The 23808-nt window shown below is 34.2% G+C and overlaps 1 protein-coding gene across 1 annotated transcript; it reads left to right on the forward strand.

Annotated features, from left to right (window-relative positions):
- Positions 1-1879: 1879 nt before the first annotated feature.
- On the forward strand, positions 1880-23399 carry LOC124371369 (poly [ADP-ribose] polymerase-like). Its single transcript, XM_046829699.1, has 7 exons — positions 1880-2182; positions 16211-16349; positions 16814-16989; positions 17244-17449; positions 18665-18866; positions 22721-22932; positions 23286-23399. Exons 1-7 carry the CDS (start codon positions 2069-2071, stop codon positions 23374-23376), a joined length of 1140 nt encoding a protein of 379 aa, XP_046685655.1. The 5' UTR covers positions 1880-2068; the 3' UTR covers positions 23377-23399.
- Positions 23400-23808: the final 409 nt, after the last annotated feature.

A 23808-nucleotide genomic window follows, 5' to 3' on the forward strand; every position in this document is an offset into this window, starting at 1 on the left:
AAATTCAAAAACTGAGATAAATTGTATAATACTAATTATAAAAACGATCTTTCACAAAATCAACACAGTTTTTTGTATTTATTACTTTCCACAAAGGTTTCCCATTAAATGTGTCATAAATAAAGGTACTTTGGGATTATACCGACCACACCCAGACATGAATCGTTATTTCACATTTCGTTTCTACTGATTACTAGATTAGTGTAGAACAATATTTCGTCAATATAAAACAGGAATTGTCTTATCGCAAACACCTCCCCATCCTCAGACAGAGGTCAAAGTCGAGCGTCTAGTAGATAACGTGATTGCAGAGTCTCGCCGCCCGTTCAGCTGGTGCATCGCTTTGTTGTACTCCCGTGTTTTACCTCTACATTTCTCCAAACACAAAAATTCAACAAAAACAAACATTTACCAAACTAAACTTTTTATTAAAAAAACACTCAAAACTTGTTTTTATTCTTGATCACATTCCGCCACCCAAAATGCGAGTGCCTCCGGCCATCAGCGCGGGCTTCGACAGCACCTTCGGTGCTGCCCCGCGCTGATGTCGACGAAAGAAAAACATCCCTCGAGATAGTACCTATCAGTAAAATATCAAATTCTAGAGGGGCTAATCAGAAATATAAATTGAATTGTAATGGAAAGGCAATGATGTACCGTGCAAATCACGTGATGCCGCGCGGCCTGCCGTAATCAGGATTCTCGAGAAAGATAAGATAACAGCGACAACAATACCGATCACAATACCTGGAAATGCTTGTAAGTTTGTAATTTTGTAATTGAAGAGTTGTTTTTTCGTTCTATCATGTTTGTTTCTATAAATTTCTATTTTTGTGTTCTTCATACTGGTGTGGTCGGTATAATCCCAAAGTACCTAAATAAAAATCCCAAATATAATAAGTAAACCGTAGGAATGTATCGTAAAATGGACGTTCTCTAATAAAAGCCACTCCTGAGTTAAAACAAACAAGTGCCCGCAATTATACTTTGTACACAGATGCTCTGTAAGCTGAACTTTAATATACCAACGTCAAAAAGGTGGTGTCGCCCGTCAGAGGTCCTATCGTCTAAATTAAATGCACCGTTGGACGGGCGTTCTCGTATAAAAGTCACTCCTGAAACTAAACCAAACAAGTGCCCGCAATGAAACCTTGTACACAGATGCTCTGTAAGCTGAACTTTAATATACCAACGTCAAAAAGGTGTGTAGCACTTGTTTGGTTTAGTCTCAGGAGTGACTTTTATACGAGAACGCCCGTTTAACGGTGCATTTAATTTAGACGATAGGACCTCTGACGGCCGACACCACCTTTTTGACGTTGGTATATTAAAGTTCAGCTTACAGAGCATCTGTGTACAAAGTTTCATTGCGGGCACTTGTTTGGTTTAGTCTCAGGAGTGACTTTTATACGAGAACGCCCCGTCTAACGGTGCATTTAATTTAGACGATAGGACCTCTGACGGCCGACACCCCCTTTTTGACGTTGGTATATTAAAGTTCAGCTTACAGAGCATCTGTGTACAAAGTATAATTGCGGGCACTTGTTTGTTTTAACTCAGGAGTGGCTTTTATTAGAGAACGTCCATTTTACGATACATTCCTACGGTTTACTTATTATATTTGGGATTTTTATTTATGACACATTTAATGGGAAACCTTTGTGGAAAGTAATAAATACAAAAAACTGTGTTGATTTTGTGAAAGATCGTTTTTATAATTAGTATTATACAATTTATCTCAGTTTTTGAATTTTTGTTAACGCCTTCAGATTGATGACTGCAACATTGATGCACTAGACGGTCTGGACGATAAAGTGACGCTAACTTCACGGTTGACGGTGGTGAACTTAGAGACTCGACTCGAATTGCCGATTTGCCGGTTGGCGGTTGCAAACACTGCAGTTTCTGGCGATTCGGGACTATAGAGAGTGGTGTGTGTATGTGAACTAGTGAAGAAATTGGTTATGTATTTGTCTATAATTTCCTAAAATTGGAAAAGTTATCATTTTACATACTAAAGACACGCAATTCATAAAGATCATACTCTCTATAAAGCAAATAACATTAAATGGCTGATTTTCTTCCTTATAAGGCAGAATATGCCAAAAGTGACCGCAGTAGTTGTAAAGCATGCAAAGCTAAAATAAACAAAGATACCTTAAGGATTGCTGCAGTGGTTCAGGTAAGATTTTATTCTGTACATTGATTAATTGAATCTTTGTGGAACTAAATCCTGAGCTGTCATTACCAACACTTGATGGATTCAAACATTTCAAGGTTATTTTCAAATACTAGTTTTTATGGGTGTTTTTATATTAGCCAGAACAAATTAGGTACATGATCATTAGGCCTAAATTCTACTGAAAATCAAAACTATAAACAAACAGGCTAATTTGCCAAGGGAAACTGTCACAATACAATTAGGACTTGTATTTTCAAATAAAAATCAATCTAACAACACAATAGGGTATCTTGGAAGGGACGCTCACTACAAACCTACTTCTGGTGGTTTTTTGTACTTAGTAATTTTGAAGGATGCTGATTATGAGCGTAATTTACGGGTAGGGTACGATAAGCTGACCCGGTTTTTTATATTGAAGAATATAGTCATCGATACCTAATATTCGCATCTCAAATCCTAGAATATCAATCAATATAAAAGTAGGCCTACCTAATAGTCCTTAATAACAATCATATGTTTTAAATTAAAATATGAATTTAATATTTACAGTGATCAAACAAATTATTATAACCAAAATTAGGAAAACTGAAGACGATCATATTTACTCTTCTCACAGTTACAGTTGTTTCTCTCCCACAAATTTCACATAATGGGTTTTTCGGTACGAGTCCAACATGTTGAAGCCACGAAAAAGCAACGTCGTGTAGTTTTCTAAAATTGACTGCCATTTTTAATAATCAGAATTACTTATGTAATTGAAATATTATCCTACATGTATTATTTTAGAGTGTTTAAAGCTGTTGATATAGATTATTTAAGTTAATAGTTCAAAATAATTAATCAGTATCAATTGATTATCGTACCCTACCCCAATTCGATATACTATTCCACTTTGATATGTAAAATCACATAAAATAAGAGTTATAAATAACCGTAACGTGAAGAATCGGGTAGGGTACGATAAGTGGACACTACACGACATTGCTTTGAAAGGTGATAAGACACGTTTTTTGTGGCTTCAACATGTTGGACTCGTACCTGAAAAACCCATTATATGAAATTTGTGGGAAAGAAACAACTGTAATTGGGTGAGGAACAAATCGTCGTGCAATAAACATATGGGCGTAAGTGCAAAAATAACAACTTTTCAGGAGAGCAGTTTTAAGAAACTTATACCTACGTTTGAAGTTTTAAATATAGATATAAGCGGCCTAAGACAACCAAATTTTTGCACATAATACCTTAGAATATGGACATCAAAGTACGCTAGTTATTTGTCCTTCTTTATTTTTTACATCCATTTAAAATAGCATTTAAAGCAGATACGCCTGTATGTCTCAAACAAACAAATTCAAAAAATCAGTCAACGCTCATTCATTTTCAAGTTATAAACTGTTTTAAAATGACAAAAGAAAGGGTAGAAAAACTAGATTTGAGCTTGTTAAATTTATATGTTTTACATAAAAAATCATTAAAAAAACAGAAAATATAAGTTTACAATGTGAAATTCAATGTGGGCCCAAGATTAGTTTTTTAAACTTGATACCTTGTGAAAATCAATGTGGGCTGTAAACTTAGTATCTTAACTGCAAAATAAACAAAAATAAGGAATAAAACTTAAACTATGCAAAAATTAATTGTATTAACTACAAAACAAACATTTTCAATTTGACATGTCAAAAAAATCAAAACCAACACACTATCAAAACCTGGTAATGAAAAAAGTTTATCTTCACAACGCTGGTTACAATCACTTTTCCATTTAAGTTAACCATGGCGCAGGTTTTTGTAAAAACAGCATGTTGTCTTCGTCCCGTTACCAAGGGTGTTGGACCACTGCAGAGCCCCATCAAATCATTGTATTTATCTTTCGTCAGTTTTGGTTCATTTTTCTTGTAGTCTTTTGGGCTTTGAACTGGGATCGATGTTACTTCTGGGCACTGTCAAACTACTGTACTAACTGTCTACATGGCTTGTTTGAAAAAAAGTTTACAAGGTTCTTTCTTCAATACCATGTATTCGACCATACTTGGCCAGTCCACAATATTTCCTCCTTCGTCGTCTTCGTACGGTAAGGATCCTTAGTTGTTTGGCTAAGGCCATGAAATCCAAGAAATCAGAATTTTCCATACTGTGTACGTCATATGGATGTTTCCTGCGTGCCAGGCGTATAATAGATTTGAGTTTGGAAGGTACAGTGACATTGCCAGCAGTACTTAGTGCTGAACTTATTGCACTATGGGCGGAATCGCCGTCATTTTTGGCCATGGTTACGGCTCAAAGAATTTTAGCAATATAAATCTGATACTTTTAGAAGTACATACAACATTAAGTAACATTGTAGCAATGGTAGAGTTTTTGTTCTGACCACTGCATCCATCAGACAACAAAAATACATCTTTGACATTCTTGTTATCAATATCACTTAAGTAGTCATACAGACATGACGCGATTTCACATGATCTTCTTCGGCCTAAGCCCTCATGCCAAACGTAACACAACTACAATCTTTGTTGGCGATGTTATATACAGTCATGTTGTAATTTGTAAGTATTCTATGGTAGAAGAACTTACTGTCTGCAGCTATAGGCAGCAGTATTATTTGGTTGTAAAAAGTAGCACATACACATGACTCATCTACCATAAGATCCTTAACGTGTCGTTTGAAGGCCTCAAAGCTTTTTTCCTGAAATATGGGCTTGATAGCGTTGTTCAAGGTCCGCTTTTTTATTAGGGTCGCCACTTTTGTAGGCATTACATTAGCCCGCATTGGTCCTTTTTTTGGGTGATGAAACCCAAGGTTCATTTCTCTGAAAATATTTGAGTAGGTGAATTAACTGGTCTTTATATTTTCTGTTTTATTTTCCCTGTTGAACATTTCAACCATTTTATATAAACTCAGGTCCGGGTGGAAATATTCCTTCGAAAGTTGATGCTCTACAGTAGTGAGATTCTACACATGGGAAACAGTTAATGTGGTTGATAATTGCATCCCGAAAAATTTTGTCCTGATCTTGTAGAACATTTGAGCGACCACCTCTCTTTTCTCCTTCCAAAACCCCAGATTCTTGTATCTTTGATAGTGATGTACTAACCATTTTTTCCGAAAAACATAATGTGTGTTTATAAAAAACTTTTTACAAACAGGAATTTCACTTCCTTGTTTGGGCAAAAGTATATGATCTTCGAGACTGTTCTTTTCCAGTTGTTTTTCTCTTAGTGGGTATTTTTTTTACATATCTTACAATGTATTCCCTCTGCAGTTGGAGGCTTCCAGTTCCATAGAAATCAGTCAATATTTGTTGTCTTTCTTCATCAGCAAAATTGAGGTTATATTATTTCCCATAGTAAAAACTAAGACTGACAGCTGCTACTTTTGTTATTGTCAACCTCTCCACGTGAAAAATCCCCTCGAAATTCACAGAATGGCTATTCAATGTTAATGTTTAACAGCACTAGAAATATAAATATACATTGAACGACCTTAGTTAATGAAGTTAAGTGATTAATACTCCAAATAACAGATACGCCAGTATGCCTCTGCCCTCTAGTGAACTCTGAACAAGTTTCGAATTAAGAAACATATGGGCTTAAGTGCAGATACGCCTCTATGTCTCTGCTTCTAACAGCTGAACAAAATAGACATATGATCGTAAGTAAAGATAGGTCTGTTTGTCTCTTGTATTGAAAGCATAATGTTAGATACAACCCCAATATTTTTCACAATAACTTTTAAACCGTTAGGAAGATGCAGATACGCCAGTATTGTCTATTGGATAGAGCGCATAAAAACATAGTGGGGTTATGGTCTTATCTCAAAATCGATAATTTTTCAGTTACGCCCTTATGTTTATTGCACGACGAAATATGGTCGTCTTCAGTTTTCCTAATTTTGGTTATAATAATTTGTTGATCACTGTACATATTAAATTCATATTTTAATTAAAAACATGATTGTTATTGAGGACTATAGGTAGGCCTACTTTTATATTGATTGATAGTCTAGGATTTGAGATACAAATATTAGGTATCGATGATTCTTCGATATAAAAAACCGTGTCCGCTTATTGTACCCTACCCAAAGAATCTTGTACATTACAATTTTATAAACAAGATAATTAACAATAACTTTACAAAACAACAAAACCAACTATGGCCTAGACTTAGATATCATAGAAACCTTACAATATTACAACTTGCCCAGCTTGGTATCAACGAGTAACCACTTTTGTGAAATGGAGGGAAGAACTCTTCCCATAGGTTACCAGATGCCAAATCCACATGTTGAAGCCACTTAAACAGTCACTTGTGAGAAATATCTCACATATTTTGCTCATATTCATCGCTAGTTTCAAAGTTTACAAATATAGTTCTTGCTGTGTATTGTTTACATTAAAATTACTATAACTAATAAGTTCAAATCATATGCTAAGTTAAATCAATTGTAATATCAAATTATTTCTATGGATAAAAACAATCGATAATAGCAATTGAATAACGAGTGTAGGCCGCTTATTAAAGTCTACCCCAATTTACAACTCGGCAATGAGATAGGCTTAGGTGAATCTGTGGACTTTTTCTCTCCTGGTGTGGCTCGATTTCGTAGCCAAGCCGTGCGCCTTCTTACTGCAAATGATGGAGTTGGGGACGCCTTTAGAGGGTCACATATCAGTGTGATGACAAAAGTTGAGTGCATGAGTGATTCTTCTCTACACATTCTGGCATCGTGATTGTACTGTAATAAGAAGTTTTATAATTATTGCTTGTTATCTTGTTTTTTATTGCTTGTTAAATATTATAAATGTATTTATTGCTTGTTATTATATATTATAAGATACCTTATTACTTGTCGAAACTTCATATTGTACTGCAGGTTAAATACTTAATTATACATGCATACATATATTATACGCACACACAACCCTCACGCCCCCTTCGCGCGCACCCTCCCCCCACACACACATAAATCGTTGCTGTGATTATTGCCATAATTTTTTTAATTGTTCATATAGTTGGTGTTATTTATTTGTTGCTTGTTATCTTTAAATTTATTATTGCTTGTTGTACTGTATTATAAGATAATTTATCTCTTGTTGAATCGGATTTAACATTTGTTGTAAAATGGTGTATGCCGTATATAAATAAATAAATCATGACTATTGTTTTGGAATCATTTTACTGTTTGTATAACACAAATGCCTTTCCTGTAATTGTTTATTTTGGCCACTTCACATTATTTATCAAAATAGGTAATGGCGACACCAAAACAAAAAGGATGTCTTTATTTTGAAATTCACTATGCAGCAAAATCTAATCAATTACAAAAGAAGACAAAATAATTTAATAACCACATGTGAAAATGTAATGCTTATTGGCAAATAAGACCGAAAGTACAGAGGAGAAAACAACAATCAAACTTCACCATAGAGGTAGAACCTGTTGCAAAGTTGAAGGTAAAGAGGGAGAAAACCAAACAAATCTTAAATTATCGTTGTATGCAGTTGGTAGCCTACTCTGACCTCTTACATTCCTAGTACTCCCTAATGGCATATGTAATTTTCAAAGTTAGTCAAATAAAGTCTGTTTTTCTAATAATATAGTTTAGGTTCCCAGTGGAAAAAACTTCCAAAAATAGTAGCCTCCAGGTATTACAAAAATTACAAAATAAATATTTGAAATAACAGCGCACATTTAGGCCTAATAGGTAGAATTGGCAACAACTAAGTTTAACATTTGTTAAATGTTAGTCATAGTCATAGTCATAGTCAAACTACTTTATTCTGTAATATGTACAAGGTACAAAGAATAGCGTCACTACAATGAAAAACTAAATACTAATATTAATTTTAAAAATATAAGTAAAAAAAAATACAATCGTAAACATCTCAACAATTTATCTTCAATTCTTCTTTAAATGAATTAATTGGTTTTTGTATTGAAATATTCCTCAAAAAGAATATAGAGACAAATTAGTTAAATAATCTTTGACTTCTTTTTTAAATTTTAACAGATTTGTTCCATTATAAATTTTGTTGGTAAATTATGTAGATATCTAACACCTCTGTAATATGTTTTTCTTTTTGTAAAAATTCAAGATTGTGTTGATCGACATGTCTATTAAAAACGGGTATTATATGTATGTTTATTGGTTTGTAGTATCGGATCAAAAAATTGTTTTACATAAATTATTGATTCAAATATGTATAAACCATATACTGTCAGAATTCCAAGTTCAGAAAAAATATGTTTAACAGAATCTGTATATCTTAAATTTTTCATTATTCTCAAAGATTTTTTTTGTAGGACCAAAAGCCTATCTAAATTACTTATTGTTGTTGCTCCATAAATGCTTATTCCGTTAAGCTAAATGTGAATGGATCAAAGAGAAATATATTAATTTAAGTGTATGTAAATTACTAATTTTTGCCATTTGTCGCAATGCATATAGACCAGTAGACATCTTCTTAGTTAACCATGATCTACATGTTTATCCCAAGCTAAATTTTTTATCTATTATAAGTCCTAAAAACTTTGTGTGGTCTACTTGTTTAAGTCTGTCATTGTCTAGAAAAATGTCACAGTTTAAATTTGATCTGGATTGCTTTGTAGAAAAAGAAATATAATTAGAGATTTATCTGAATTTAATAAAAGATTATTTTTGTCAAAAAAAAAATCCTTAATCCTAGTTAGACCCAATATATGATGAAATTTCAATATTCTCAAGCTTCTGACCAGAAAACAAAACATTTGAATCATCAGCATACAGACACACGCCACCATCCAACCCCTCCATCACCCTTGGCAAAACCTCCTATATAACATAAAAACAATAGAGAGGACCCTGGATAGACCCCTGGGGCACACCATGCCGTAGTGTCTGCAGCTGTGATCTATGAGCCCTCACATAATGATTTTTATTGTGAAAAAATGGTTTCTTCTATTTCTACATATTGTTTTCTATTTGTTAAATAGGAATCAAAACCACGTTTTGCTCCTTTCCATATATACCGAAGCTGTTTAATTTCCTTATTAACTTTACATGACTGACACTATCAAATGCTCTGGTAAGATCTAAAAATATCCCAATTACTTTTTCTCTTTTATCAACTGAGTCAATAATGGACTGGATAAATTCTATTTACCGGCCGTTATTGTTGATTTTCCACGACGAAAGCCATGTTGTTGTTTGTCCAACAGTTCATTAGGACTCTAGGTGTTTTAAAAGCTGATCATAAACCACTTTTTCGAATATTTTAGAAAAAATTGGGAGCAATGACACTGGCCTATATAGCATGCTGGATCAGTCACATTACCTTTTTTAAAGAGAGGAATCACTTTGGCAACTTTTAAAATATCAGGAAATATTCCTGGAAAATTAAAGAAGAATTGATTACATGGACAAGAGGTTTTATAATAAAGTTAACAGATTTTTTTCACAATATCAATTGATATATCATCGTGCCCCACAGAAAACTTAGTTTTTAAATGACAAAACAATTGTTTTTAACTGATTACTCAGACACCGGTTTGAAATCTGAAACATGGCCGAGCACAGGTCAGATGCTCACTATTGGTATAAATAGAGTTGAGCTGAGGTATGTTAGGTAATACTAGCAAGTCAACGGCTGTCACAAAAAAATCATTAAAAGTGTTTCCTACAGTAACAGGATTAGATATTAATTTTCCATTTGCAATAATACTTTTATTATGATTTATATTGGATTGTTTATTTACCTCATATTTAATTATTTTCCAAGTTGTTTTTGGTTTGTTGTCAGAGTATAGAATTTTATCATTGAAGTATTTTTGTTTATTTCTATTCATGCACTCATTTCAGTACATTTTTCTTTCCTTTTATGACTAACTTCAAATTTGTGTTTTTGGAAATTCTAAATTGTTTCTCAAGTTCAACTAATTCATTTTTTAAAATTTGTATATCATCTGTAATCCATTTTTGTCCTAAGAAATGTTTAACAGTTTGACTAATTTTTAGGAAAAATGTATTTCGAAAATATAACTAAAAATACTATGAAATAGTTGATATTTCATATCTACCGGTGATTGATAAACTTCTATCCATGTCTCCTTTGCTATATCTCGCAAAAATGTTTCAGTGTTATTCAAAGTAAATCTTCTGCATAGTTTTTTTTATATTCATTTTACTTGAATCAAACACAATTTAATTCTAAAAATTCTAGAAGTTGACCATCATGATCGGATATTTGAGTTATGATACCTGATATATTTAATTTTTGTACAATCTATATTCGTAATAAAGTTATCTATGGCTGTCTGAGAATCAGCTGTAACTCTAGTTGGGAAGTCCACCAAATATTTCATATTATACACTTTTAATATATTACTAAATTTAGTGTAAATTATATCTTTTTTTAATACATTTATGTTTATATCTCCAGCCAAAATCACATTTTTGAATTTATATGACATAGTACATTACACAATATATCTAAATTATTTAAAAATTTGTCTACTAGACAGTGTTGGGGTGATCTATATAAAAACTGCCAATACAAAAAGAAAATTGATCTATAGTTATTTCAGACAGGCAGCACTCAAATTCTTTTTCTCCTAAGAGAGCTTCAACTGCTGGTAATTTAATACATCTGAAATGTATATGCTCTTTAGCCAATATTAGCACTCCACCTCCAGATGAATGAGATCACACAAAAGACGAGCAAATGTTGTAGTGAGGAATGTGTAACCCAACCAATTCTGCTGCTGTCAATTTATGTTCAGTTTAGTGCCAAGATATCTGGTTGTATTTCCTCTAAATTTATATTTAACATATTTAAGTGGGATGACAAATGTTGACATTTTGATGAAAAAATAGAAAACTTGGATGATGATTGACAGCTCCTTGCCTTAGTATGCCTACTATCTTGAGAAAAAATCATATAAACTTTCAGTTGATGAGGGCAGGTGCTGTATGTTGTCATGAAAATTGGTAATGTTATTTGTATTTGTTATATTGTTATTTTTGTAAAACTGAACCTTTGATATTATTTTACTCTGCTCTATATTTTACTGGGCTCTTCTGCAATTGATTTGCTAAAAAAGGTGACAGTGGTGACATTAATGAAGGTTGTGTTGACAAGTGACTACATGTGTTTTTATTGCTCATGGAGTTGTTGTTCTGGATATTAGAGATTCTATGTGTGATTGAATTGTCTTGTGTGTTTGTGTTACTCTGAGCACAGCAATGGTATTTGTTCACATTTTGTCTTATCAACTTAGCTAGTAAAGCTTTACCTCTTCTATTAAAATGAAAAGCCATGATTTGTATAGTAGTTAGGCTGAATGGTTGATAAATCTATAAAACCTCTGATATTAGATGTTGACATACAATTTATGTAGTTTTTGCATTTACACAGTGAATAGCAAAGTTTTCTTTAGGGCTATCAAAACGGAATGGAATGCTTAGAATATGTACATTTGTTTTAGATGCTACATTTACTATTTTATCTAACTTAAAACTATTTACAAAGTAATTCATGATCCTTGACTCGATCACAGTCCATTGCTTCCACAGAGAAATATTGCATGGTCTTCAGCTGTAAAATTAGACGTCATCTCCACCAAATTTTGAGCAACATAGTTAAAATTTGCTCCTGGATTTGTGACAACTTCCACAGTGAAACTCTCCCCCAGTTCTTCTTCCAGAAGTGGTGACATATGCTTCCCATGACTATCTGCCACAAACAGCAATCTGGGCTTCTTGGTTTTTGTTGACCTCGAGTTTGTTGGCTGGTTATTTTTTTCCAGTATTCCTGTCATTGTTGCCTGTGATCCTTTTATCTCAGAAGTACTCTCCTCTACTTCCGACTCGCTTAATGCTTGAAATTTATTTTTACACACTATAGGTTGTTCTGGCTTTAGTAATGGCAAACTTCTTCGGACATCTTTATTTTTAGTTTGTACTTTTACAATAGTGGAGTAAAAGCTCACTTGCATTATTTACGTTAATACTTTCTTTTTTGTTTTCTATCATTTTGTAATTTAATTATAAATTCTTCTCTTTCTATAAGTAGGGTTTCTAAGCTGGTTATCTGTTTTGCGGAGATTCTTTTCTGCACATCTTGACACCTCCAACTGCTTACCCATGTCAGTCACTATCAAATTTACACTTTCTAGTTCATTCCTTAGCTCCTGATTCAGCTGCAATAAATCCTCATTGATGTTGTCCGTGTCATCTTATAGTGCTGCCTCTTCGATTTCCTGCTCATTATAACTCTTTTCGTTTTTATTTTCCTTATGTAAAATAGTCTGCTGATCCGATACTGAGCATCTATTTACACTTCCACCCAAATATCTCTCTTTAATTCCTTACACTGCTTAACGGATAAATCAGTACAAGTTCTATGAAACCAATTTTCACAAGTAGTGCATTCTACACTGTATCCTCGGGTTCCCAGTTTTTTTATTGCATTGTTCACAACTGTATATGCTGCTTTTTCTGTATTTTCCCATGTTTTAAAATAAAAAAGTAAGCAAGTATTTGTTAATTAATTATTCACATTTATTGACTGGGAAGTTTATTTATAAGTTATTTTATGGTTTCTAATAACTTCTTTTTTCCAAAATGTTATTAATAAATTAAATGTAGCTACTTAAATATGTCCTGTACTCTATTAAAATTAATTTTGGATAGTTTAATAAATTTAAATGAATAAGCAAAAAGAAATGCCAGGTGAAACGATTTGAACCACTGATCTAATATTGAACTTTGACAGATGTCCACCTTACACACTGAGCTATCAGTACTTATTGTATGAAAAGAGAACAAGAGTCACTTCAGTATCAACTCAAACCTGCTCACTCACAATCAGATACGGTAAATAACCTGTTGTGACAGCATTACTGCACAGTAAAAGTGAAAGTGAAAATAAAAATTATTTTATTGTTACAAATGCCAGTTCAGTTTGAAAGATATTTTATACTTGTAAGTATTGAAGTAAATGTTTAATAAAATCACTGTATTAAATACAATTAAAATAAAAATTATTTCTATTTTAGGTTAGTTAGTAAGTTACCAATATTTGTATGATTAAAACAATTTAAAAATGTCAACTTTATGGATTAAAATATTTACTCTTTAAAACTCTTTCACTTTTGAAAATATGATATAAAACTATTGTTTAAACTTCAAATAGCACTGATATTAAAATGAGCTGTAAAAACAACACTGTGACACTTTCAAAACACATCTACTAAACTAATGTTACTAAAGTATTTCCTCACTTTGATTGTAAAACTCTTGATGGTGACAGCTGTTACTGCTCAATGCCCCAGACTACCTCTAAAGTCTTCTTCTGAAGCAGAATAATGTAATAAAAAGTGTTGGAGGTGGTGATCCCTCAGGATATATAATACCATACCTATACCTTGATTCCACCAAGCTGAAGTGTGTCCCTGTTTAAGAGAATAGGAAATTGTATTTGGGTTGTTTGCTTAATTTTGTGAGTCAAAATTGAACGCCTAGAAAAGTTAGGTTAGGCTAGAAAATTAGTATTAAAAAATTGCAGTGCTGCTTTACAAATTCTAATTCAGTATGTGACAAAATTTGATAACTTTATGTGTAACATTTTGTTGTGTTTTTACTCACCAGTTAACTGTTAACAGCCCAGAGAATACTCAGGTGCGACCGTCGGAATGTTGGTCTAGTGACAATATGTTGATAATGTTATGTGTAAGAGTTGGTGGTGCTTTTGCTCCTCAGTCAACTGTTACCAGCACAATGCATACTCAAGTGCAACCGTCAGAATGTATATGCTGTACTCACTTGCAAGTAGATTAAATTGCCTAAATAATGCTCATTGTTAAAAATATAAAATATATCAATGAGTCCTGATTCCAAACTTAGTGGTCTGTTTGTAATAAATTGTCAAAGTACATTGGACCACTTTTTTTGAATATCCAATTTTATAACGATGATAATGTTTTTTTTTGCAATTACCTTCTTAAATGTTTTAAAGCCTAGTGGTATTATGATAAATCGATACTACATGCAAATACACATAGATTAAATTGTTAATCTATGTAATGTTTTGACTGTGCTCCACATGACATCCTCCTTAACAAATTACAACATTATGGCCTAAATGGTGTTAAGCTAAACTTCTTTCGAACTTACCTGTCTGATCGCACTCAGAGGGTGTACTTCAACAACACACTCTCTGAGTTAGCTTCAGTTAAGGGTGGTGTACCACAGGGATCGGTCCTTGACCCATTCTTATTCGTAGTTCTTATAAATGATTTGCCTAACAATGTGGATTGAGGCTCAGTAATTTTTGCAGATGACTCCACGTTTTATTGTATAAGTAACGATATAGATACCTTGTTTGTAGAGAGAACTCATGTCCTCCACCAAGCTAACCACTGGTTTTCATCTAATGGTCTGTTACTAAATGATAATAAATCACAAAATATTTTATTTTCTCTTTGTAAAAATCTTACGCTAACGAAGTATAATTTAAATTTAAAGTCCTGTGTAAGACTGTTGGGTATAACTTTAGATTCTAAGTTGACTTGGCAACCCCATGTTCAGAGTGTCTGTTGTAGGCTGTCAAGAGTAATTTTTTGCTGCGCCACCTAAAGAAACTTGTTCCCAAAGATTATCTTAAATCCGCATATTATGCATTTTTTCATAGCACCATATCGTATGGAATCACTATATGGGGTAACAGTCATGATATTCATAAAGTATTACTGTTACAGAAAAAGGCTGTTAGAATTTTAGCAGGAGTCTCCTCCTTAACTACATGTAAACCTATTTTTGCAGAGGAAGGTATTCTAACTGTTATCAACCTTTATATTTATTCATGTCTGATTAAATTAAAACAGAATCTTGGCAACTTTTCTCTTAGAAATGACATTCATCACTATCCTACTAGAGGCAGCTTATATTTAGATCAGCCCTACTGCAGATTAAGTAAAACACAATCTACGTATTCTTTTATTGGTATCCGTTTGTTTAATAAACTACCTCTTACCAGTCATAACATTAGTCTTAGTAAATTCAAATGAGTGATGTATAGATGGCTGTTAACTAGACCTTTTTATAGTATAGATGAATACCTGACACTGTCTGTGATAGATGTTTCTTTTTAATTTTTAAACCTATCCGTATTGTAGCCCACATAAATGTTTTAAATGTTACTGTTTTAAATTGTCTGTTATTGTACTATTTATTTATTTATTCTTGAATGTTTACCATTTTATTACAATGTTATTAATTTATTTTCTCTAAAATCTATGAATGCATAGATTTATTGTTGATTGTCCATGCTTAGTTATACATAGTATACTGTTATTTCATCTGGCCAGTCAGGTTTTCACTGGAATTGACATTTAATGTAATGTATCTAGATTTAATATTTTATTGAAGCTCTGGTGACGATGTCAATGCATTTTAATAATGTTATTATGACTAATAAAGATTCTTGATTCTTGATTCTTGTTAAATGTTAGTATCGTAAGTTAATCTGATATATTAAAAAACTATAACTCACCTGAGTGTGTTTGTAAATTTAACATCTTGTAAAATTGCTTTCTGTAGTTAATTTTTTTGATATTTAGTTTTATTGACTGAGTGTTAGCAAATTCAATACAGTGACAGAGTACACTCATAAGAAATTTTATCATGTGACATATATTAACACATGTGTAGCCTAATCGATGGTTTCCTGTGTGGTGACTTCCACAGGGCGACCGGAGAGTGCTTCATCTTCTGTGCTTCTCCTACCACATTTAAACTCATTGATCCAAAAGTAAATGGTCTTGGATGTTGATGCAGAACCCACATGGACTTCATCCAACTCGGATTTGATCTGTGCAGCTGTCCAACCCTTCAAATTAAAATGTTTAATGGCAGTGTGAAATTTGTTTTTCTTCATCCTAAGGAGCTAATTAATTATGCAGTTACAACTTCAATTTGTTATATGAAATAACTTAGAATATTTATGGTTCAACAATTGAAATGATTTAACTATCTGTTCTGTTTTGATGCAGTCACCTTCATTTGATGGGGTTATACCAAAATGGTATCATTACATATGCTTTTTTGCAAAGCAAAAACCTAAAGCTGTGGGGGACATTGAGAACTTTGAAAACCTAAGCTGGGATGACCAAGAGAAAATTAGAGAGAAAGGTAAGTTATTTGTGTACACAACGAATGATTCTTGTTAATTGTAAACTAAGCACGTTTTAGCAAGAAAGTTAAAATGTATATATTACTATTATTTTTTTTCTGAGGTTAATTAGATTTGTCTCAGTTGTTGCTTCATGGGTTTCTAAGTAGCCAGAGAAAGATTCTTGGAAAACTCATCAGTACCACCTTGCTTATTGTCATTTTATTTTATTTCATGGTTTTAATTTGTGATAACCATACTTATGTACAATTTCTCACCCCTAACAATTGTAAAAATTCTGTCTTTTAATGCTGCGTTTTGAAACTATTTGTTATTTGTATTTTACACTTTTGTATTCAGGGGACAAGTATGGGGATGAGTCACTGTAGTACTGTAGCTCTATACTGAGTGAAATCGGCCACTCTCAATGTGCTTGTACACCGCAGTCAATGCGTTAATTGTGTCTGTTTGATGTGTGAAACAGTTGCAAGTATCGCCAGTGGAGCGGAGGTGGAGGCGGTCAATGGCAAGGGCAAAAAGGCCACTAAACGGGGAGCTGGCGGGGCCAAGAAGGGGGGCGGGGGCAACAAGCAGTTCAAATGTGAGTTGGCCAAGTCCAGTCGGTCTACTTGCCGTGGTTGCCACGAGACCATCATGAAGGTGAGGGACAGAGTTTTCACTCATTCCATTATGTCTTCAAAAAGTCCTTAGTGTTGTGCAATAGCAAACTGTAATTTTATATAGCTCTTGAAGTGTGGTATCATAAAAATATAGTACACTTTAACTTTTTCTGTACAACATGTCTAATTATCTCTGTTAATCCAAATAAGTTGATAGTCCATATAGGGTTTATTCCTTATCAGTCTAGTATACCGGGTGGAACTTGACTTAGTAAGTTGTGTTAATGTGAACAGGGAGAGCTGAGGGTGGCGAAGATGGACTTTGAGAGTGACGAGGGCAGGAGGTATGGTGGAGTGCCACTGTGGCACCACACCGACTGTTTCGTTAAACTGAGATCGGACCTGAGTTTCTGGGAGTGTGGCTCCAACATTGACGGCTACAGCAGCCTCGACAGTGACAACCAACAGAAGCTGAAGTCCTCTCTGCCACCGATGAAACCGTGAGTGTCTCTAACACAATAATTGTATAGCTATTAAAACATACTAAAAATTGGCTTTTATTTGTTTTTGATATCTAGCTGACTTGCGTTTCTCGTACTTCTCATAATCTTCCGAATTAGTACTTTCAGTTCTGTTAGTGCATACAGGAATATTTCTTTCAATTTACTTTACAAAGAACATAAATATAGAATAAACTATTTGTAACACAACAAAACGAATGCTAGAACTCTATAAAGTGGTTCAAATACATCGCACACTGTGACGATAGCACCTCAGCGGTTAATAGAATTCATCAAAAACCGCTATAGTTGCACATATAATACAGCCAAATGCAATGTTTATAACAATGCAGAAAATATAGTCTTACAGTACAAAAGGAACCTTTCTATTACTATAACTGCTTAATTAAAACTAAGGTTTTATTACAATAAACTTCTCACCTTATCCATAAATGTACAAAAAGTGAATATGGAAGTGATTATCGAATTTTCGTATAACTTGGGACTTGTGGCACTATAAACATGGGTCTTGTAATCCAGATTTCAGTTCTGCCACAGCTGTACAAGTAGTGCCAAGAGATACACTGCGTGTTCATACTTGTATCGTAAGTAACCAGTTATAAAAATAATTATTCTATATGTAAATACTTGAAAGTTCACTAAAAATGAGTTTTATTATGTCCTAAAATGTATTCAGAACAAAAAAATTGTCTGGATCAGAAAATATTGTATTATCCATATGCAACGTTTAAGATCCAATCTGGCTCCCTCTATTACTTATTACAACTGAATTAAATTATTTACAAATTTCCAAGCAACTGTCTAATAAAATAGTAGGTATTTTTTATGATTTAAAAGTATAAGCTAAATGTGTGATTAATATTTAAATATAAACTTTTTGATGTTTGAAATGCTTGTTAGGGTTTGTTTACTTTCTGAATTTTAATAATTTAATTTAATTAAAAATTGAATTAAAAACATATCTTGTGTAGGGGTATATTGTAAACAAAAATTGTATAAGACTAATCATACATAATTATTGTGTGGATATCTTGAATAGTAACTAAAGTAACTAATAATGTGTTTTAAATAAATAAATAAATATATATATATATATATATATATATATATATATATAAACTATAGAAGACTTCAACAGGTTCTTAAAACCATCAAATTATATGTTGAAAGCATGAATTTTGTTGTATTTTTTAGCTGTGAGGGAGGAGATGAGGCGGACGGGGCTTCTGCTCCCAAAAAGATAAAGGCAGAACCTCAGAGTGATGCTGACAAGGAGAAGATGAAGAAACAAGTGCAGACGTTACTGAAGTACACCAACTTCCTCAAAACACTGACACGTCCACAGATAGCTGAAATAATGGAAGAGAACAAGGAACAAGTGATGACACAGTCTAATGTAAGTATCATCAGATGTGTGCCATCTCCGACTATGTAACATTCTGAGTGCTGGTCCTGAAATACATGACACTTTAACTTTATTAAATGTTGCGGTTTTTACACAAACCAACTAGTAGAATAAGAAGAATTACATTATAATTTAGCTTGTTTATTTCTGCGTTCAGACATAAACCGAATTATTCTAAATTAATAAATTCCATTTTAATGTTAGCAAGAACGAAAAAAGGTAGTGATTTTTGCCGCCCTTCAACTAAAATGTGCTTTGAAAATTAATAACTCAGAAACACGTGATCTGAAAAGACCCAATTTTAATTAAGAATGGATATGATTGTACTGTTTTTGTGTATGTACTTTTAGAATTATGTGAAAAAAGTTATTAAATTCTACTATCTAGACTTTTATTCATGATCAGGGGATTAAATAAAACCTCAACATTTGTCACATTATGGATCTCTTTAAGTTGTAACCTTGAGTTTATCATGTTGTAAACCATTATTTAAAAAAATGTAATTTTTAACAATATTCAATAGTCTTTATTTACAATTTCGTGGAGAAATGTACATGCGTAAATAAAATATAGGTTTCAGTTTATTAAAAATTGTCTAGTGAGTCGTGTTGTGTTGGCTTCTCATATCCAGTTCAGGAACTCTTCTATGGAGTAGTATGGTCTGTTGATGAGCCATATGGTCAGGGATGTCTTCAGCTTCTTTCCTTGAAGTGTCTTCATGTCGTCTGGTAGAAGGTTGAATAATTTTCTGCCCATGTAAGACGGTTTCTTTTCAAATTGCGTGGTGTGGTGTAGTGGCAGGTGGAAGTTTGATGTGTGACGGGTGTTATAGTGATGGATTTCTTGTCCTCGTTGCAGAAGTTCCTTGTTAACATGCATGATTACTTCTTTAATGTATAAGCAGATTACTGTTAAGATTTTTTGGCTTCGAAAATAATCTCTGCAGCTTTCTCTGGGACCAAGATCTGAGATTATCCTGACAGCTCTTTTCTGAAGCAACAGGGTCTGGTTGAAGTTTCCTGCTGTTATACCTCCCCAAACTATGAGACCGTATCTCATGTAAAATTCGAACAGTGCATAGTAGGTAATTTTTGTTGTGGCTTTATCACTGATGTGTTTAATTCTTTTTAAGACATACAGGCAAGAGTTCAGTTTACTGGAGAGAGATTCAATATGGTATTCCACTGTAAGCTGTCGTCAATTGTTATACCAAAGAATTTGGTGTCTTTCCAGTTTTACATCTGGCAATGCTGGAACTTCGTCTTTTCTTCTTCCAAAAGCAAGTTGTTTGGTTTTACCAGTGTTCACTACCAGATCGTTTTCATGACAGTACTGGTAAGCCGTGTGCAAGGCTTTGTAGGAGTTGATAGCTAGATTATTGGAAGAAGATTCGGACACGAGTAGTGTCAATCGTCAGTGTACATCAGTGGGAAGCAGTGTGTTCCTAGGTATTTTGGCATGTCGTTCGTCAGGAGAATGAACAGGACTGGTCCCAGTACTGAGCCCTGAGGTACTCCTCTGTTTATTGGAAGAGGCTTTGATCTTGTTTCTTTTGTTATGCCCTTTTGTGTGTGTCGAATCTCGACTTGGCTTCTTCCTTCAAGGTAGCTTTTTAACCATGCTTTTGTCTGTCCCTTTACCCCAAGTTGCTCAAGTTTACTACGGATCAGTTCATGCCCCAGGCAGTTGAACGCTTTACTGAAATCTAACATAATGCCCAGTACCATATTCTTCTCCTCCAAGGAATTTATTATGGTGGACAGCTCTCTTAGACCAGAATAAGGAGGATATAAGACTAATATTAGGAATGTTGACAGGACATGGCCCTCTAAGGAAGCATCTTATGAAGATTGGCCTTGGCCAGAGTAACGAGTGTAGACTCTGTGGAGAGGAGGAGGAGTCAGCAGAGCACATTTGGTTAGATTGTCCTGCCATCGTAGAAACTCGGAAAAGACACTTGGTAGCATATCTCCTCAGCCCCAAGGATATCAGAGAATAGGAGCCTTCAAATCTGATTGGTTTCTGAAAAGCCTCAGACTTTGAGGGCACAAAATTAAAGTAAGGGAGGTGCAAAGGTCGTTTTAGGAGTAAGCGCGGGGACAAACTGTCCTTTTCCCTCAGTAAGGAAAAAAAAAAAAACATTTATTATGAACTCTGCTAGTTTTATAATGGCTGATGTTGTTGACCTCCCTTTGGAGAAGCTGTGTTGGTTTTCTGTCGAGAGATTATGGGTTTTGCAGTGGTCAATCAGTCTTGTCAATACAACTTTCTCAATCACCTTGGAAAATGTTGGAATTAGTGATATGGGCCTATAGTTGCTTGCTTCCGTGGGGGCTCTGCCACGGTATATCATTCCAAGCTTGGGATATACCTTGCTTTGTTTTAGGTCTGAAGAGAAGTGTCCTTGGGCAAGTGAATTTGTTATTCTGACTATCGGTGGAATTAAAGCTTTGCCACAGTGTTTGAGTATTTTTGCTGAGTTTCATCAAGCCCGGCTGAGGTTTTAGGTTTAAGGCTTTTTATTATGGCTTCAATTTCTTGTTCATTGGTGAGAGGTAACTGGGTCAAATCATGGTTAGAGGGGGGTAGCTGTGAAATGGTTTGTTTTGTAGTTCTTGGCTGTGAACTGAGGGTATTTTCCGCAATGTTAGTAAAAAATTGGTTTAGACTGTTGGAAATTTTATGTTGTAGTCTTTATTTGCTTTGCTCATTGCAGTTTTCTCCACCTCTGCTCCAGTCACTTCGTATTTACGAAGGCATTGCAGATAGGTCTCTTTTAGGTGTCTTAATTCTTCGTCCCTGTAGATTGGATGGTTCTTCTTTTTCTTTTTCAGGCAAACCGTTTTCCGGGAACATGTATTGTTCATAGTAATGATTATGGTTGACAGAAAGTGTTTGTAGGCTATTTCTGCAGAGTCAGCATTGTGCACCTCAGTCCATTCTTCTCTTTCCAGGTGGTCCCTCAGTAGGTTTAAGTTTTCTTTGTTAAATTTGCTAAACTTTGCAATATTTTGTTTTGGTTGATTTATTGTGTGTTTAATTTCACATAGCTGAGCGGTGTGATCCGAGATTCCAGCATGAATAATATTTGTCTTAATGTGGTCTTTGTCCAGGTTTGTGCAAATAAAGTCAATGGATGAGGTGGATGTGGGTGAGATTCGAGTTGGAGGAAGAGGTAGTCTTAAAATGTTGTGGCTACTTAGGGTGTTGTTCAGCATTTGACTGTTTCTGTCTGTTTTCAGACCATCGACATTTATATCTCCTATTATGAGAATTGAGTGATTTTCTGCCTTTGTTTCTTCAATGGCTGCCGATAAGAGATTCAGAGCCTCCTCTAATTGTCCTGCATTGTCTTTTTATTTCTTTTTCGATAAGGTTTGTATAAAACTCAGTTGTGTTTGTAGCTGTTTTAGTTCCGGGTGGTTTTTTTACTAGTTTTATTGTTTTTTATTTATAGTGTTTGATCTTGAGATGTCATCGTCGGAGTGTTTAATTGTGAGGGGTTTGTCTTTCGGAGTGTTTAATTGAAGAGTTTCAGCATTTCTTCTGTTGAGAGTTTTGAGGCCTTGTTTATCCATGTGCTCAAAGTGTCTTTTCCAAAAGGTGAGATGTAATATAGAGAGTTTGTATGTCTCGATATGGCCACAAGACAGTGTGGCATAGAGTTGTAGATTTGTTCGTCCTTTCTCGACAATCTTACAATTGCTATGTCTTTTGCTTGCTTCCCTTGGATTGTAGTGACATTATAGCCCAGTGTAATTATTCCAACTTTTCTGATTGTTAATCTGTGTAATATTTAAGTGAGTTGGGATAGATCTAGTATGTATGGTTTACCGATGTTACAGAATATAGAGCGTATAACTGATGCGATGGCGTTCGGCTGGCCCCGGGACTGCAAGAAGTGCAAATCTGGGAAGTTGGAGTGGAAGAGTCTGGAGGGAGGCTACAAGTGCAACGGAAACCTGACAGAGTGGGTGCAGTGTGACAATGTTGACGTCAACCCCAAGCGCCGACCTTTCGTCATTCCCGACTCGTTGGCGGAAGAGTTCGCTTCCATGTGAGTTCACAATCCATTTCCTGCTCCTTTTTCCATATTTTAGTAATATGTCGGTTAATAAAGTCAGTTTTCAGATCCACCTGTTATTTTGCATAAAAACCATGGAGAATGAATATTTACGTCAAGCAAGTAAGGAGGGAGAGAAAGATAGGGATTGGTAGAGAGAGAGAGAATGTGATATTACTATAATTAACAAAACTGGGATAGAAATTACAAATTTATGAGGTTTTATCACAAAAGTATGAGCATATTATACATTTGTTACAAGTTGTATACATTTGTAATATGTAGCCTAACACTAAGCTAAGATGTATTTAAATGTACAATTTCATAAAGTTTACCATTTGTTCCAGAAAGTTCAAGCCAAAGACAGGGACCAGGTTAATTAGAACAGAGGAGAGATCAATAGTCCTCAATCCTGGCCCATCGACCTCATCAGAGTAAGTATCTTCTTATCATGCATTCTTAGAATGTCTATTCTGCAATTACTTGAACAGAGGAGAGATTAGTAGTCCTCAAGCTTGGCCCATCGACTTCATCAGAGTCAGTATCTTCTTGTCATGCATTCTTAGAATGTCTATTCTGCAATTACTTGAACAGAGGAGAGATTAGTAGTCCTCAAGCTTGGCCCATCGACTTCATCAGAGTCAGTATCTTCTTGTCATGCATTCTTAGAATGTCTATTCTGCAATTACTTGAACAGAGGAGAGATTAGTATTCCTCAAGCTTGGCCCATCAACCTCATCAGAGACAGTATCTTTTTGTCATGCATTCTTAGAACGTCTATTCTGCAATTACTTAAATGGAGGAGAGATTAGTAGTCCTCAAGCTTGACCCATCGACTTCATCAGAGTCAGTATCTTCTTGTCATGCATT

The sequence above is a fragment of the Homalodisca vitripennis genome, unplaced genomic scaffold, assembly GCF_021130785.1.
Source record: "Homalodisca vitripennis isolate AUS2020 unplaced genomic scaffold, UT_GWSS_2.1 ScUCBcl_1281;HRSCAF=4702, whole genome shotgun sequence".
In the NCBI taxonomy this organism is placed as follows: domain Eukaryota; kingdom Metazoa; phylum Arthropoda; class Insecta; order Hemiptera; family Cicadellidae; genus Homalodisca; species Homalodisca vitripennis.